This window comes from Sciurus vulgaris (assembly GCF_902686455.1).
Source record: "Sciurus vulgaris genome assembly, chromosome: 3".
Taxonomy (NCBI): Eukaryota; Metazoa; Chordata; class Mammalia; order Rodentia; family Sciuridae; genus Sciurus; species Sciurus vulgaris.
Window position 1 is genome coordinate 149344853 of NC_136463.1, and position 18936 is coordinate 149363788.

At 36.9% G+C, this 18936-nt stretch overlaps 1 protein-coding gene across 2 annotated transcripts in view; it reads right to left on the reverse strand.

Moving 5' to 3' along the window:
- Positions 1–18936, reverse strand: part of HECW2 (HECT, C2 and WW domain containing E3 ubiquitin protein ligase 2) — a 390019-nt gene that overhangs the window by 201882 nt on the left and 169201 nt on the right. For both annotated transcript variants that reach the window (XM_079132566.1, XM_079132567.1), the window contains exon 2: positions 17100–17426. In XM_079132566.1, the coding sequence (XP_078988692.1) occupies positions 17100–17391 (292 nt within the window). In that variant the 5' untranslated portion in view covers positions 17392–17426. The remainder of the gene's footprint in view (positions 1–17099; positions 17427–18936) is intronic.

Here is an 18936-nt window from a genome sequence, read left to right on the forward strand (position 1 = left end):
CATTTAACGTATTTCGGTGCAACTACACAAACTCGTTGGATGTGAGAAGAGAGATTGAGAAAGAACAACCTAAGCTGCAAGGGAATCGTTCCAAACCTAGAGTGCACACCCCAAGAGAGAACGTGAAATACGCGATTCTTCCAAGCACCCCTCTAGTTTAAGTTTAGCTTCAGCTTTTAACAATAGGGCTTATGTTCTGTTGTTGCTATTGCTTTTCATAAAATAAAAAAATAAAAACAGCTCCTGAACCCAACCCAACTTCTTCTCTGGCACTCCATCTAAGACAGCAGTCTGTTGCAATGTGGAAAGAAAGTCTGACTGCTGGACTTGGTGTAAGCCTTACTGTCTTCCTAAGCGGTATTCAAGGGAAGGTTTGGCTTTCCTAAAAAATCACCTGCAACAAGTGACTTGAGCAAACTATCTCCCTTTAAGGAGCAATTTCACTGAGAAGGAAATTGCTAGTTATAGGTCAGCATATTTTGCCACTATTTTAGTGAGCAAATCACAGGCATATTACTTAACCCATCTGGGCCCTTAGTTTCTCATTTGTAAAATTTAGTAAACAATCACTAAATTTATTTCTTAACCTAAAATCTCTATAACTCTAAGTTTTAAAATAAACTTCAACAGAGGAATGATATACAGGATTTTAATGATTCCAAATGATAAAAATGTACTTTACTATCAGCATTCAAGTTTCTTAAATAAGTAATAGAGCTTACTTACATTTGAATGAAACTTCTCTAACCTTGTTTTTTATACTTATATACCTTGTGTTAATAGTTTGATTTATTTCTCTTTCCTCTCTCTCTCTATTTAGATAGGGTCTTGCTAAATTGCTGAGGCTGGCCTCAAACTTGTGATCCTCCTGCCTCAGCCTCCTAAATCTCTGGGATCACAGGCATGCATGACCATGCCCAGCTGTTGAGTGAAACTTATTTAAAATGAAGAATTCTGAAGTCTGAAGATTCCAAAATATACCATCAAATAATAAATACTAAGATATTATTACAGCTCGAGTACCAACGTAGTCAAAAAGCATCTTACAATAACACTAATTTTTAAAAAGAAATGTTTTTAGTTTTTTAACACTTTATTCAGGCAAATGAATCACATGATGGACTAGAAAACTCAAAGTCACATGACATACACTGACCTATAACCTCACTCAAATCAGCAGTTACAGTAGGTCATGTACACAGCACCGTTCACCTTGTTTACCTCCTTGAAATGTCTCAGAAGTGACAGGTTTTGGCAGTAAAGAGCAGAGAAAAAAATGGCTGTCACAGAGCCCAAAATAGATAATTTAACCTTCTCCAGATGTTCACTGAATTCTCAAGGCTTTCTTTTCCACATAGAATGCTTTATCATATCAAAACTATGCCACAGACTCACACATAAAGGGTAGTGCTTTGCAAAGACATATAATAAATATTTAGAATTCTACTAGTCGATGTAAATTCTCAGTTGGAAATTAGGAAGGTTTTTTTTCCCAGATTAGTCATTCCATAATATATTAACTTCTAATATTATATAGCTCAGTGCTGTAATTATAATCCCCCCAAAAGAAGTAGTTATTTTTGCAGAATGAAAAGATGATCATTTCTTGATCCATCAGTATTTTCATAATAGCACTTGCCTGTACTAGAGGTATAAAAGTTACTTTGTGTATATCCAGGTATATACTTCAGAATGGTCAAAACACCACAGATAGTGGGGTGCAGTGGCCCACACCTGTAATCCCAGTGACTCACCAGAGGACAGTGAGTTCAAAGCCAGTTTCAGCCACTTAGCAAGGTGCTAAGCAGCTCAGTGAGACCCTGTCTCTAAATAAAATACAAAAAGACTGGGGATGTGGCTCTGTGGTTAAGTGCCTCTGAGTTTAATCCCTGGTATCAAAAAAATTTAAAAATAACACCACAGATATTCTTCATGCCAAACAAGACACAACTTTCAGAAAAACATCAACAACTGCTTAAAAGAGAATAAGAACAAGAACAAAAAAGACTATAAAGGTAGAATTCACACTGAATTCAGGAAAAACTTTATTCCTATTTAAATATCCAGTGTTTTCAATACTGAAGACAGATTCCATACACACAGAAACAGGAAGTGAAAGGCCAGTACATTGCATAATAGGGGGAAAAAACTAGAATGACAGCCCATTGCTGTGCTCTTAAATATAGAGGATATTGTAAAAATTCTTTCAGACACCTGGTATATAGTAAACTCCTAATATAGTTGAACAAATGAATAAATAAATGCCAAAAATATTCTGTGGAAAAAATGATTAGTGGAAAACTATATAATAGGGAATAAATTTTGGAATAATGCTTCAATCAAAAGTATTTTTACATCATAACTATGAAGCCCCAAACCTACTCTTTGATTAATCTGTGTGGACAGCACAGCAGAGAGAGCGGGATAAGGTGCTCAGCATGTAACAGACAGGACACAGTTAAGGTGTTAAGAGCTCAAGGGAAGAAACCAACATGGAAGAAGAGAGATCACAACACAGCACAAGCAGCACTGAAACCCACAGGAAAGAATTCCTAGGGAGCAGGAAAATGCACCAGTTGCTGGAAGGGTTAGGAGGTGTATCACACGTGGGTGACTTCCAAGTCCTGTCTAAAAAAACATACAGAACCAAAAGAATATCCTATCGAAAAACAGACATTGGCCTTGAAGAAGGGGACAGGATCGGAAGTACAGTGCTCAGGAAAAGCTTTATGCAGTTCCGTCTGGAGAAAGAACTAGCATGTGCAGGTGGAATTCCTGCCTCCTAGAATAGCCTGCTTTTGTGTGAACACACACACACACACGCAGACACACGCACACGCACACCCTATTTCATGCTAAGTCCAAATATCATTTTCTTGGTGAAGAAGTCCGCTCTCTACCCTTCCCATCTCTGAACCCATCTCAGGCATTACACATTCCTTCTCCACGCTCCTGTGGTTTTCAGTATTGTTCTGAACACACTGCATTATGATTACCAGGTTTCATTCCTGCTTATATCTCACCCTATTAAACTGGGATAATTCATGTTTCTATCCTATTGCCCAGTGGCAAATAGTGGGATCTCAACAAATATTTTCAAGGGTGTGGGTGGTGGCTACCTCCTCTGTAGTAGTGACCATTATAGATGTTATCTTGTCTCATCTTTCTTGCAATTTTAAGAAGCTGGTATTATTCTCATTTGGTACATGAAGAAATTGAAGCCAGAATGTGGCAGAGCCAGGAGGTGAATTCAGGTCTGTTCACTCTGCTACTACCAATCCAGCCTCCTAGTCACTCTATGCTGAGGTCAGTGGATCCACTGGACTCTACCCAGTTCGAGCTGTTCATATGCTCAGTTCAGGGCACTTACACTGTCCTGGTGATGACTTTATGAACTACAGTAAAATGACAAAAGGTGACCACTTGTAGTATTTGTTTTTTAATAAGTTTTGACATAGGAAGAGAAAAATCAGGCTTTTTCAATGAGCAAACATTGGGAGTTTTGTAATTCATAAGTTAAATAAAGTAAACACAAAAGATAAATCTACAAAGACTTGAATCCTTGAAGAAGACTTGAAGATGTAACGGTGAATTAACGTCTCCATTACATCTGAGTTAAACACTCCGATCTCCACAACTTAAAAAAGACTAAAAACTCTGAGTTGCTCTGTATAGTAGCCCTGAAGTCCGTAAGAAGAGCACGCTTATTATGAAGTGAGTCCATATTTATTCAACAATTTAACAATAATGTCAGTCAGATTGTGGAAAACAATGGATGGAAAAAATTATAATGTCTTTGATAATTATCACAGTTCCACTATAACTGAAGGATTGATTGCATAAAGCTAGTCAAAAGCCTTGACTTTAAAAATAATGATAAAAATAGATGGTGCACAATGAAATGGAGAAGAGAGAAGGGCCCCTGAAGGGGAAAACCCACCAGAGAAAATGAAGAGAAGATTCTGTACATACTATACACTTTTCTCATAACCTACATTAAATGGAAAAAAGGATATTCTTTGGTTCAGTAAATCAACAAGGACTAGAAGTTAATTTTTAGACTCTTCCTATGTGCTTCCATTTGTTTTATAATGCCTTCTATACTTGTTTTGTAAGAAAATCCAATTTAGTGCGCACTACTGCTGCTGATTCAAATTAGTCAATTTTTTGGGGGGGATGTTTAATCTTTAAATTGTTTACTTGTTGTTTTAAGTCACTGTTTCATGGAGGTTTGTCACACAGCATATATAACTAGGACAATCCTTATCTTCGAAAAACCACAATAATAGTAATGACCAATATGGAAGAAGAGATTTAAAACAGGATAGAATTAGATGTTGTCACAATAAAAAAGAAGATGGGGAGGAAAATGACTAGAATGAAAAGATTTTTAAACAGTTTGAGGCATTTAGAGAAAATGATTAGTGAGAGCCTCTGTTAACTCAATTACACATGTCAAAAGTTTAAAGAATAACCACTGGTGGAATAAAACTAGAATGTTTAACCTCCAAGAAAAGAGAGGAAAAATGTGGGAATAGGGAGTAAATAAATTCATCATTTCAATGGAAGGCATAAAAGTAGGGAAAAATAACTATGATAAAGCATGATATACAGAAAATAAATAAGATATAGAAATAAGTCCAAATATGTAAAAAATAATAAGTATAAAAACACTAAGTATACCAAAAAAGATACTCACTCACTTTGGATTAAAAATCGTAAAGCTTTAGATGATTTACAGTAGCTAAATCTGAAGCAAGTAAATAAATATTGTAAGTAAATCAGTAGGAAAAGATACCAAGCAAAAACTAACTGAAGGAAATGGACATAGTAATTGATAACATGAGACAAAACAGACTTTAAAAAAAATACAAGGACAAAAGAAATGGCATTATAAATATACTTCTTTATAGGTGTGTCTACTATTTAGTCCTTAGGAAAATATGAAAAGCTAATTATAACACACTATAAAATTAGCATGTCTGATAAAAAAAAGTATTTTGTGGATTAGTAATGAATTCTAACAGAACAAAGAAGTTCTTAACCTCATGCCAATGCTCTCTTAACTCCATCACAAAATATTTACAAATATTATTTACATTTACTAATTATGTCTATATAAGTTTTCTTTCAGGAGAAGTGGTACAAATCAGCATGGGAGAAAAAAAAAACTCAGGTAATATTTCTAAAATAACTGGATGGAAAGTAAAAATTATCTCCAACAATAGACAGAAGAATGCTGGTTTCAATAAGGCTCACAGTCAATGTGTTAAAGGATAAAATAGATTAAAGTTTCTTTGGATGCTACAACATTGACTTACGCAATTTTCAAAAACCTACCAGATGTCCATAAAAGTCTCTCTCCATCATTCTGAATACCTGAACTCTTTTATGAACCAAATCTTCGACATGTATATTTAAAAGACCCTGATTCCATGATGTGGATTCAGATTCCACTAACTACTATTTTGCCTTCTCACTGGTACTGTCCTTGGTATTGGCCTGGGCATGTCCACTCAGACTCTGAACACCTTTGCAAAGTGTATACCAAAATATGGTAATCTCCCACCCCAGGATCACCTGTTCTTGTAGTGACCATGCCGGGATATCTTAGGCTTTGAAACTGACAAAGGACCAAATACGTTGTCAGCAAGGTGTACCTAGTATGGCAGAAACACCAGTACTTGGCTGAACAGTCAGGGACTCCTCCACGTTTCCCTGTCTCCTTGCAGTTAGGCAGAACGTGATAACAATGCCTAACAGTGTGCTCTGAGCAGAAGTGAAATGCATCACCTAAGTGCCAAGACATCTAAGAGCTGGTATAGGAGTCTCCAGCTCTCTCTTCTCTGACACCTGCCAAAGGAGGCCATGCCTTCCAGATAGCACAATGACAAGATGGTCAAGGCTTTAAATCCAATATGACAAAAATAAAGAAGGTGGTAAGCCCGAGCTCCCAAGTGACAGCAGGATTCAAGGCCCCTGCCAACCCACATTAGGTATATAGCAACACCAATAAATAATCTTTTGTATTCAGTCACTGAGGATGCAGGGTTAACGTAGCAGTGTAATGTAATCTTATCTATCTTGATTAATATGACAAGGTGGCAAAAAGTAATTTTTTTAGAGTTAAGTTCTTCCAAAAAACAATCTCATATTCAAAGCTCTTATTTTCTAAGAGCATTTTTTAAATGTAAAGATATGAAATTAAAAAAATTTTCCCTACCAATAATCATGTAAAAGTATCAAAAAATATTAAAAACAGGCACTAAACTGCATTTGAGTTATTCTGGAAATGAATACCTAGCACATTAATTCTGTGTTCCATTTGGTTGAATTTCAGATTAATTGCAGCTTTCCCATCACCCTGGAAAACATGTTGATTTAAAGCCGATAAAGACTGAAACCAATACACCTTATTGTTTAGCATTCATATTTTAAGTGCTTATATAATTTCCAGAGCTCTGTTTAAAAAAAAAAAAAAAAAAAAAAAAAACAGATTTTGTTTTCTGTGAGCAGAAATGGTCCCAGTGTGTTACTTTAGTCTGGAAATCCCTTCTTGGGGATTCATTCAGTGGGTAAATCTGTACTGCAGCTTCAGACACCAGTAAAATGATTTTATATTATTAACAGTGATAGTAGCCAAAAAAAATAATAGTTTATAATCAGCAGTTTAGAATGAGTCTAGGCACCTTGCTGAGAGTTTTATACACAGTATCTCATCTAATCTACGTGATATTGCTACTTTTCCTAGTCATTTTTTAATAGAGGAGGAATATGAAATTTTTAAAAGGTTATGTAATTTGCTCATTCAGCCTTCCTTCACTGAGTTTTCAAATCTATCTGATTGTAGAGCCTGTGCTATCAACAACTGACAACTCCACAGCTTCTTAGAGTGTGCTACTTGTGATGGTTCTGTATAGTTCATACACAAAAGTCATTTTTTAGCAGTCAATGCATGTCAGAAAGAAAAATATATAATGCAGCAAAACTTTCCCTAACATCACTGCTTAGAACAAGGTCAGGGTAGGTAAAGATGGTTTATATTGTTTAATATAAAGCCCTCCCGTTCATTAATGTTGCTGTGAATTTGATTCCTTTTTATGGCTCAATAGTATTCCATTATGTACACATACCTTATTTTCTACTTATCACTTGATGGACACTTCGGTTGTTTCCGTTTCTTTGCTATTGTGAGTAATGCTGCAATGAACATGGGAATGCATATTTTTTTTTTTTTCAATATATGGATTTCAATTCCTGTGGATATATTCCCAGAAGTGAAATTTTTAGATCATATGGTAGCTATGTTTTTTAATCTGTTGAGGACCCTCTATACTGTTTTCCATAATAACTATTAATTTACATTCCCACCAACAGTATGCAAGTGTTCCCTTTGCTCCATGACCTCATTAACACATTTTATCTTTTATTGATAAAAGCCAACCTAACAGGTGTGAGATAATATCTCATTGTCATTTTGATTTGTACTTCCCTAATAATTAGTGATGTTAAGCACTCTTTCATATACATGGTGGTCACTTGTATGTCTCCTTTTGAGAAATGTCTAGACAGGTGCTTTTTAAATTATTTTTGTTTGTTCTTTTTAGATATACATGACAGTGGAGTGTATTTTGACATATTTTACACACATGGAGGATAACTTTTTCTAATTAGGATCCCATTCTTGTGGTTGTACATAACGTGGATTTTCACTGGTTGCATATTCAAATATGAACATGGAAAAGTTATGTTGGATTCATTCTGCTCTTTCCTATTATCTTTTTAACACTGGGGATTGAACCCTGGGCGGCTTTACCACTAAGTTGCTGAGGCTGGTCTTGAACTTATGATCCTCCTGCCTCAGCCTCCTGAGTTGCTGAGATTACAGGCATGGACCAACTCATCTGGTCTTATAAAGATACTTTGTTGATCAGATTATTTTTTAAAAATTATCAATACAACTGGTAAGACAAATTTGCAAAAATCAAGAAGGTGGCGAACAAATAACTAAGTACTGAGAAACACTGGACTACATTTGTAATCACAGAAAAGAAATAAAAACTGGGATGCAGGACACTTAAATTTCAGCCCTAACTGCACACAGCAAACTTAGGATATCACCATTCTGGAATTTTTTTATTTGTAAAACATCAGCTTATACTTAAAATATACCATCTTTTTTTTTATTGTAAACAAATGGGATACATGTTGTTTCTCTATTTGTACATGGAGTCAAGGCATACCATTTGTGTAACCATAAATTTACATAGGGTAATGTGTTTGATTCATTCTGTTATTTTTTTCCCTTCCTCCCCACCTCTCCCGCCCCTCTTATCCCTCTATACAGTCCTTCCTTCCTCCATTATTACCACCCTCCTTAACCCTAACCCTGAACCTAATCCTAACCCTAACGCTATTCCCTCCCACCCCCCATTATATGTCCTCATCTGCTTATCAGCGAGATCATTCGTCCTTTAGTTTTTTGAGATTGGCTTAACTCACTTAGCATGATATTCTCCAATTTCATCCATTTGCCTGCAAATGCCATAATTCTATCATTCTTCATGGCGGAGCAATATTCCATTGTATATATATGCCACAGTTTCTTTATCCATTCATCAACTGAAGGGCATCTGGGTTGGTTCCAAAATCTGGCTATGGTGAATTGAGCAGCTATGAACATTGATGTGGCTGTATCTCTGTAGTATGCTGATTTTAAGTCCTTTGGGTATAGGCCAAGGAGTGGGATAGCTGGGTCAAATGGTGCTTCCATTCTAAGCTTTCTGAGGAATCTCCATACTGCTTTCCAGAGTGGCTGCACTAATTTGCAACCCCACCAGCAATGTATGAGTGTACCTTTTTCCCCACATCCTCGCCAACACCTATTGTTGCTTGTGTTCTTGATAATTGCCATTCTAATTGGGGTGAGATGGAATCTTAGGGTAGTTTTGATTTGCATTTCTCTTATTACTAGAGATGTTGAACATTTTTTCATGTATCTGTTGATTGCTTGTAGAACTTCTTCTGTGAAGTGTCTGTTCATTTCCTTAGCCCATTTGTTGATTGGATTATTTGTATTCTTGGTGTAGAGTTTTTTGAGTTCTTTATAGATTCTGGAAATTAGCGCTCTATCTGAAGTATGAGTGGTAAAGATATTCTCCCACTCTGTAGGCTCTCTCTTCACATTACTGATAGTTTCCTTTGCTGAGAGAAAGCTTTTTAGTTTGAATCTATCCCAGTTGCTTTTATTTCTTGTGCTATGGGAGTCCTGTTAAGGAAGTCTGATCCTAAGCCAACAAGTTGAAGGTTTGGACCTACTTTTTCTTTTGTAAGATGCAGGGTCTCTGGTCTGATTCCAAGGTCCTTGATCCATTTTGAGTTGAGTTTTGTGCAGGGTGAGAGATAGGGGTTTAATTTCATTCTGTTGCATATGGTTTTCCACTTTTCCCAGCACCATTTGTTGAAGAGGCTATCTTTTCTCCATTGCATATTTTGGCCCCTTTGTCTAGTATGAGAAAATTGTATTTATTTGGGTTTGTGTCCATGTCTTCTATTCTGTACCATTGATCTACCTGTCTATTTTGGTACCAATACCATGCCGTTTTTGTTACTATTGCTTTGTAGTAGAGTTGAAGATCTGGTATTGCGATGCCCCCTGCTTCGCTCTTTCTACTGAGGATTGCTTTAGCTATTCTGGGTTTCTTATTCTTCCAGATGAATTTCATAATTGCTTGCTCTATTTCTGTAAGGTACGTCATTGGGATTTTAATTGGAATTGCATTGAACCTGTATAGCACTTTAGGTAGTATGGCCATTTTGACAATATTAATTCTGCCTATCCAAGAACATGGGAGATCTTTCCATCTTCTAAGGTTTTCTTTAATTTCTTTCTTTAGTGTTCTGTAGTTCTCATTGTAGAGGTCGTTCACCTCTTTTGTGAGGTTGATTCCCAAGTATTTTATTTTTTTCGATGCTATTGTGAATGGGGTAGTTTTCCTAATTTCTCTTTCTGAAGATTCATCACTTATGTATAAAAATGCATTGGATTTATGAGCATTGATCTTGTAACCTGCTACTTTACTGAATTCACTTATGAGTTCTAAGAGTTTTCTGGTGGAATTTCCAGGTTCCTTTAAATATATAATCATGGGCTGGGGAGATAGCTCAGTTTGTAGAGTGCTTGCCTTGCAAACACAAGGCCCTGGGTTCGATCCCCAGCACCGCAAAAAAAAAAAAAAAAAAAATATATATATATATATATATATGTATACCATCTTAATACCTTGGCTCACTATTACTACTTTATTTTATTATCCAAATGCAAAGAAATATGAAAATGTTCTAATACATTAGTCATGGTACTTTAAAAGACCAACATTCAAAATAGAGCCGTGTTCCATTCGTCTTTGAAGATATAATCAATGCACAGACACAGAGAGATATACATTAAGTGCAGTCCAGACAAATGCTGGTAATGACTTTTTTCTGGGCAATGACAATATGAGAAGCTTGAGCCAGAATATGCAATACCTATATCAATCACATCATTACTTAGGTCAGATGATTTTCTTTTCCCCACAGCAAGTTCCTCAATGAAGGAAGTGGTACATTGATCTACAAGTGGGAGAAAGCCTCTTTTCTAGTCCAGATCAATAACCATTAGCAGACCAGCACTTTGGGTAGGACTATAGCCCAATATACACTTTCAAATGTTTATAATGCACATTTTCCTAGTTCTGTTAGGTATGTGAAGTTGCCTTCAAATGAAAAATGGCAAATTAAGCCTTTTGAAGTGTTTATTTTTCTTTTTGATTGGCCAGATAAATAAGCACAAGACCAAAGGTTAAGGGGAAGTGGATAGTGAATCTGAAATGAATTTAATATGCTCGCTTCCTCTTTAACTGTTTCCATTTGACTTTTCATGAAAAGCTATTTGTGTTGCACATGAGATAAGTATTTGGGTCTTTTTATTTAGTGAGTGTAGGAGGAAGCAATGAGTAGCTCTGTTAAATTTTTAAGGGATCAATTCTACTCTCAGAGACCAGCAAAAAATTTATAAACCTAGTGATTTCTGAAAAACACCTACAACCGGATCATCCCTAGAAATCTCAGGATGTATATCTTACTGGAGGGAGAACATAATTAGCATATGTTTTGAGAGCTGTGTTCACACCCAACTCTTCTGCAAATGACGCTTTGATATTTTCACTGTTTTTTCTTTGCATTTCCAATAGGATCTATTTAATGACTAAAATGCTATTTAAATGTTTATTGTTCTGATTCAGGTGGATATGTTTACCCTCTAGATTAGTAGGCTGAAGGTCATCTGGATTGAGTTGTACAATGCAAAACATTATTAACAAATTAAACCAACAAAAACAAAACTCACACTTTTAGAAGCAAACGTAAGTCAAGAGAAACAATCAACGTGCACACTGTGCCAATGAGCCATGCCTCGCCAGCTCAGTGTCCCACTAAATTCCTTCTCCTCTGGGACTTATTTCTATAGAGACCATCTCTCTGTTCCATAAATAAAACCAGAAGTTGCTAGGAAACAGTCTAGCTTCTCAGGACACAACTCAAGGGGAGCGGCTGCTTCCTACCAAGAGGTATAGAAAACTGAAGTTATTTCTGACATATGTGCTATTGTTATGAAACCTAGATTCTCAGCACGTGTATGTCACAGAGCTCCAGAAAGAACCTATTACAGAGCTGGTTTGTTGGTGCTATTCAGGAGGCTGAGGTGGGAGGACTGCTGGAGCACAGGAGTTCAAGGACAGCCTGAGCAACACAGTGAGACCCCATCTCACAAAAAGAAGAAAAGGGGGGAATTTATTATGCATATATCTGTTTAGTCATATTAATCCCAAATCCATGATTGAATCTGGATCCCAAAAATCTTCTCTGATCCTCACCTTGGGTCTCCTGTTTTGTTTCGCCCCCTCTCCAAATGTACCACCTCACTAGATTCCATTTAATAGTTTCCAAGAAAATGTTTTGAATAGAATCTTCCTATCACATTGTTGGTCCTGTTAAACTTCTGAAAACTTCCACGTGGGTTGGAGTTATTGTTTGCAACATTTTTGCTATTTCTTTAAAACCATTTAATGGATTTTGCCTGTATTAAAACAGCCCTCAGCACTCCCCACGAACAAGTAACCACTGAAGTAGCAGCCCACACATACTTGGTCCTGCCTTTAGAAGCAGTTGTCATCCTTTCCTTTCTCTAGCTGTGCTAGAGACTCGTTTGGGAATAACTACTGGTACATCAAGTAATGCTAATAGTGACTGCAACAAGAAGGGGAATATTTCTTCCACATGTAACATGAATTTGGGAGTGCCGGTTCAAGCTCTGTCTTTCTGCTCTACCCTCTATTATGGTTTGGATGTGAGGTGTCCCCCAGAAGCTCCTGTGTTAATGCAGGAGGTGAAATTATTACATTATGAAAGTTGTTACCTAATCAGTCCATCCCACTTTGAATGGGTAGTAACTCTACGCAAGTGAGCATGGTCACGGAAGGTGGGTCACTGGGGATGTGCCCTGGAAGGGTCCCTTCCCCTCTAACTGTTCCCTTACTGATGTGACCAGAGCGGCACTCCTCTGCCATGCTCTTCTGTCATAATTCTGCTTCACCATAGGTCCTTGGCAATGGAATCAGCCCATCATGGACTAAACCTCTGAAACCATGAGCCAAAATAAACTTTTCCTCCTCTAAGTTGTTCTTGTCAAGTATTTTGGTCACAGCAATGAAAAGCTCATTAACATATCATCCATTCCTTATTACCCTCTGGACTGATACCTCATCATTGCTACATGGATGCAGCAACCCAGGACATCATATCTTTCATCAGAGTCCCAAGTATGAGAGAAGCGAAAGTTTAAAAGACTCTTCACGAAGCTCTGGATTTCCACTGGAAAGAGAAGTTGGCCCAATGTCTCCCCTTAATCTCATTGTCCAGGACTGAGTCACATGTCCACTCCTCGTTGGATTACCAATCAGATTTAAACCTTTCCTGAGCCTGGGGTGGCTACCCTGAAATCAAGGTTCTGACTGCAGGGAGAAAAGGGCAGGAAATGGTCATCAGTTAAAGACCACAGTTCTGCCACATATTTCTCTCCACATGGGAAGATGAAGTCCAAACCTAAATGAGGCTACCTCTCCAATTCAGTCAGCAGAAGAGCCCACCCATCCTAGCTCCAGGAGGAACATGGCTTGCTCTCATTAAGAGCAGCTCTCCATTCACTCAGTTGATGACCTAGATAAATCAGTCTTTTATACACCTCTTTGGCCCTATAACTACAGAAGCAAGTTATATTTAATGTTACCCAAAGACTTGTGTCTTTTAAAGTCATTCATTGTAAAAGATCTGCTAAGACCATCAGCATGCTTAAGAACATCAAACTCCTCAGACTACCTACATGGTATTTTTATCTGCAAATGCTTGTCTCTCTGTCAGTCCTAGATCCTTGAGACAGCTGGGATGCCAGTTCCTCACTCTCCTGGCCAGGGATCTAAATCTATAAGAAAATATGGTGAGAAGAACTGACAAATACATGGAACTCAAACAATCAGCTTTATTCAGAGTTCTCCAGAAACAGCTAGATGGGAAAATTAAGTGAGACCTTTTAATTCTTTCCATCTAAATCAAAACCATGGAAAGAACGTCTGCTTCAGGTCACAAGGAAGTAATCAGCACTAAATTGGCCTTCCTAATGTAAATCCCTATAATATCAGGTACTGGATAACTGGTGGCATAAGACTGCAATCCACAAGAAAACAGAAATATATGAGGCAACTTCATGATCACCCATATCTCAGCCAGCAGACAATTTCCTGAGCACAGTTCAAGTAGCTAGAGTTCATGGCAGTTCTTCAAACTGTGGAGGCAGAGATCAGAGTCTGAGTCAACTCAAGTGATTAGAATCTCCAGGCCCAGATACTAGAAGGAAAGAGTGATGAAGGGGTAAAGGTTAAGCAGTGCCGGAGAACATTGAAACTATGGCTCTGCCAAAGGGAAGAGACTTAGCTAACACTCCGCATCCAGCAACCTCACCTGAAGTGCCTTTGCTTGGAGTAAGTACAAAGTTTTGGTAAGGCTCATTCTGAATCTGTCTCAACAAAGCCAGAAACCAAGACCTAATAATATCCATAGTGTACACCAAACTTGAAGGCCACCTTTCAGCAAGTTAGAAATGCTGGGAAACTATCTGGGCTTTCCACAGATGCATCTCAACAAGGTGTAAACTCACACTTACTCAAGTACAAGGAAATAAATCTGCCTACTATATGCATAAATATATAAATGACATTATTCCCTAGGACTCAGAATTTTTACAACAGTGTATATTAAAGACAAATATCCAGTGTAAAATTAGAGATGGATGTGCAAACAAAAACAAAAATGGGAGAAATGTCAACAGAAACTGACCCTGAGATGGTCCAGATTTTGAAATTTAGAAAACAGAGGCTTTACAACAACTATATCCAACTGAATTCAAAGAAATGAACAAAAATATGAACTGAATGATTTAGCACATAAGAAAAATTAAAATTACATAAATAAAAAGTGTGAATTCTAGAAATGAAGTCAAATAACAAATTTAAGTTTTTGGTTTTTTTTTTTTTTTTTTTTTTTTTTTTTGGTGCTGGGGATCGAACGCAGGGCCTTGTGCTTGCAAGGCAAGCACTCTACCAACTGAGCTATCTCCCCAGCCCCAAATAACAAATTTAAAAATCCATCAGATGAGACTGATAACAGAATAAAGATGAAAAGATAGCAAACTTGAAGAGAGATTATCAGAAATTATAAAATTTAAATATCAAAGAGAATACCAGTTGAAGGATAATGAAGCAGAGTCTCAGGGCCTTAGAGAAAAACTTAAAATGATGGAATATAATTATAATTGTAGTCTCAGAAACACGAAAATGGATAGAAAAAAAATGAAGAAATAATGGCCAAAATGTCCCCAAAATTTATCAAAAGCATTACCTTATAAAGCTCAGAGAATACCAACCAAGATAAATAAAAAGAAAACCATACCTAAGTGTATCTTTGAAGTACTAAAAACCAAGATAAAATGAAAATCTTGAACATAGCCAAAGGCAGGGACATGTTACATATAGGGGAGCAAAGATACAGTTGTGATTTATACAAAAGGCAGAAGTCTCTTGAAACAAACTGAAGAAGAGTAGCACTTTGAGATTTATTTCTTAATTTGGCTTTCCTATCTATATCTTTAGGTTAATTTGAGACTTAAAACCCTGACCTATACTTCTTCCTCTGGAAAGTAAAATATAAGAAGACTAAGATTTTGTGGCCATGGTCATTTATTAGTGACAAATTCTCTCTACTTTGGACTCCTTAGCCCCTTCCTGATTAACTTAGATGGGAAAATGTAACAAATTGGGTAGGGAAACAAAAAAGAAGATACAGGAAGAAAAATGTGAAGTAATGTGAGCCAATGTCTTGATTCTACAATCCTATAGATTACGTTATTAACACACAGAAGAAATTAGAAAAGAAAGTAAAAATTGATTATTTCCCAAAGAAATATCAGATAACATTTTTAAAAATACAATGCTGCAGTTGTAGTCTTACATTAAGATTTTTATGTCACAAAATCTAAGCTGGGGAAAAAAGAAGAAAAACTGTAAGAAAAGTAAAAAGAGAAGTTTTATGAAGCCCAAAAGAGTACGATGACATCAAAACCAAAGGAGTTACTTCAAAAATCCCATAAAAACTGTAAACTTTTTATGACCATAATAACACAGATATAATTTTTAAAGCATGTATCTTCCTCACTTTGGATATATTCTTAAATGCAACTGTGGAAAATACTGCACTGCACTTTTTCCTCTTTCTTGTTGCCATAATAGAAAAAAATAATAATAATTCATTGATATTTTTGCTATTTGGAATTCATATTATTTAGCATGGTTTATCATTAAGAGTTACATAAGTAAATGCAAATCAATTTATTTTTTAAATTTTAGTCAACATAAAAATTCTCAATTCAGAAAAACACAAATTTTGGTAAATATAACGTTTTCAAAATTTTTCAGCAAGGATGCTACTATTCATCAAACCAGAGTTTCTCAACAGTGGCACAACTGATATTTGGGGCCAGATAAATCCTTGTGATAGGGGGCTCTTCTATACGTTGAAGGATATTTAGCAGCATCCCTGGCCTTGTATCCCCCACCCAGCATTGGCAACCAAAAATGTCTCCAGACACTGCCAAATGTCCTCTAGGGGGCAAAATTGTCCCTATCTGAAAAGCACTTAGACATATGTGCAATAAACAGTTTTTCCTCCTAATATATTCATTTAAAAAAAAAGAAGAAAGAAAAGATTTCTGGCTTATAATTTAAGTTGAAGGCAATAATCTCTAAAGAATGATCTGATGTTAAATTTGAAATGAATTTCCTTCATTCAAAGAAAAAGTTACCCAACTTCAGGGAAAATAGATTTTATTATTGGGTTGAATTTAGATTTTCTTTATGGTTAGGAGGTTTCAATTTTTGCTTTCAAATAAAGCAGACTTTTTGCTTACTGGGATGCTTCATTCATCACTCATTCATCTATGAATAACAGGTACAAATTAGCTACATGGAGCTGTGACTGCTATTATTAAAATAAATAGCAAGTATTTATTTCCCAGTCATTTATCAGGACACTTTTTTCACCTAATTGAACTGAGGTACATTCAAGAAATTTTGAAATACAAAGATACCTTAAACCACAGATTGTTCTTTATGAAATCCAACCTTTCAAAAATACAAAACATTTTTATATCAGTAATAAATGTCAATAATTGCCTTTTTACTGGGACTACTGATCAAGGGTAATAGGAAAGTTTTAAAAAGAAAATTCTATAACATCTGCAGGTTCTGGCATTTAATTTGGTAGAAATGTATCCACAAAATTCATATAAGCAAAGGTATTGTTGACTCTCCTCCTGAAGAAGGAAAATTCCCAGAATCTGCTGTGTCTATTTGTGTGTGTGAATTTTCTTCCAGGAGAAAATATAGAATGGTATAATGACAGAGAACAATCTATGCTCAGAATCACACACATGTCCGTTTCCTCGGACTCACCTATATGATAAAGTCCAATCCAATCGCTGGGGTCCACCTCCTCTTTAATGTCCCAGAAGATAATGAGGTTCTGGGCTTGTCCCAGTGTGTACTCGTACATGCTGGCAGTCAAGCTGGAGCGGCTCTCGGAAGTCACCAGGTCCGTGTCGCTGTTGGCTCGCTGCAGGGTCATGTTCTCCGGCATGGAGCTCTGTGCAGCAAGACTCTGCAGGTTCTCTGGGCTCAATGTGTACCGCATCTGGGGATTTCGACGCCGCACAAAAAGCAGATGCTCCCGGGCTGAGCTAGCCATCCCGTCTGTCTCTCTGAGTTTGGCTCCCTACAAAGCTGCAACAGACAGACAAGCATAAGACATTAGTGCTACAATGTGAAGAATTAGGTTTAAGCTTCCCAGACATAAAAGCCTTGAAGAGTGTTTATTAAAATCTGACCATGCAGTAATCTTCTGCTGCCAAAATAAAACCTATTATTCTACTGTCAACTGATGGTATCAAAAATAACTTTCATAGACTGAGGTCACATGGCAGCAAAGGCTATCACACACCTGTGGCCCTGGATTTCACCTGGCACAGCGTCCCCCCAGTGGTTAAGGAGAAGGCATTTCTTTACCACTCCTTTTAAGTCTATCCTTTCTTGAACACTCCACCTGCAGAATGGCATCCTCTTTTCATTTTCCATCCCACACGCATGTTATTTATTTTCTGCTGCAATTAAATTTTAAAACGGCAAGACAGAAATTTCTGACACATGCTAAATACAGTCAACATACCACTGAGTACAAGTGCACTTGCTCAGTTTCCTTATCATGACTGTCATCCACTGAAATTGTTTTTAGGAGCTTGATCAGATGCCACCTCTTCACTTAAATACAGGAGCATGATATTTAAACCTGTAACACCCCAAAGTTCTCCAACTCTCCTCTCTTGATTTTTCTCAATAGCAAGTATTATGACCCAATGTATCACATGACTTGCTTATTTATTTGACTATTATCTCCTTCCCCCAACAAGAATGTAAGCTTCAGGAAAGCAGTAATTTATTTGTGTGTGTGTGTGTGTGTGTGTGTGTGTGCGCGTGCGTGTGTGTTCTATGAAATCTCCAGTGTCTACTGGAGGTGTTGAAAAACATCTGTTAAGTGAACAGATGATGGAATGGTGAGCATCTTTCTCCTAGACACTCCGTGGCCTTGACTTATATCTCGAGTCTCCTTTCTGAACCTGCCTCTTGCACTTGATTCTTTGGCTGGGCTATACATTTCCACCACCTGAATCATAATAAGCTATTTCCTTTGGTTCCTATTTGACCTCCTTTAAAGAAACAGAGACTTTCCTGTTGAGACTTAGATACCTCTTATTGTCACCGAGTCTCATCCTACAGTACTTCCAGATGCTGACAGAGACATGTCCAAGACCTGTACTTTCATCCAGTACATTCAAGATTCTGGCTCCCAGTGCTTTTCTTGTTTGCCAATGGATTCACACCACGTCACCCAGAGCCTACTCGCTTTACATAGAAGAACTATGGTTCTCTTTACACTACCCCTTTCAGAACTATATAATCCACTAATGCATTTGTGGACTAATATTTCTTAAGTATCCTTAGTATGTGTTGCCATCTTTGATATATTATACTTCATTTAAAGCCAAACCTTATAGAGTTTTGGGAAGTTTGCAGGAGCTCCAATTTAACAGCCTTGGGTACGATATTTACATTAAAACTAACAATCTTGAATGCTGAGTCTGAGAAGAGGGAAAGGGAGGGTGGGTTTCCCTATTTGACCCATTTCACCATCCATTTCACAAATGCTCTGGGTAAAGAGGACATGTTTCCATTGATA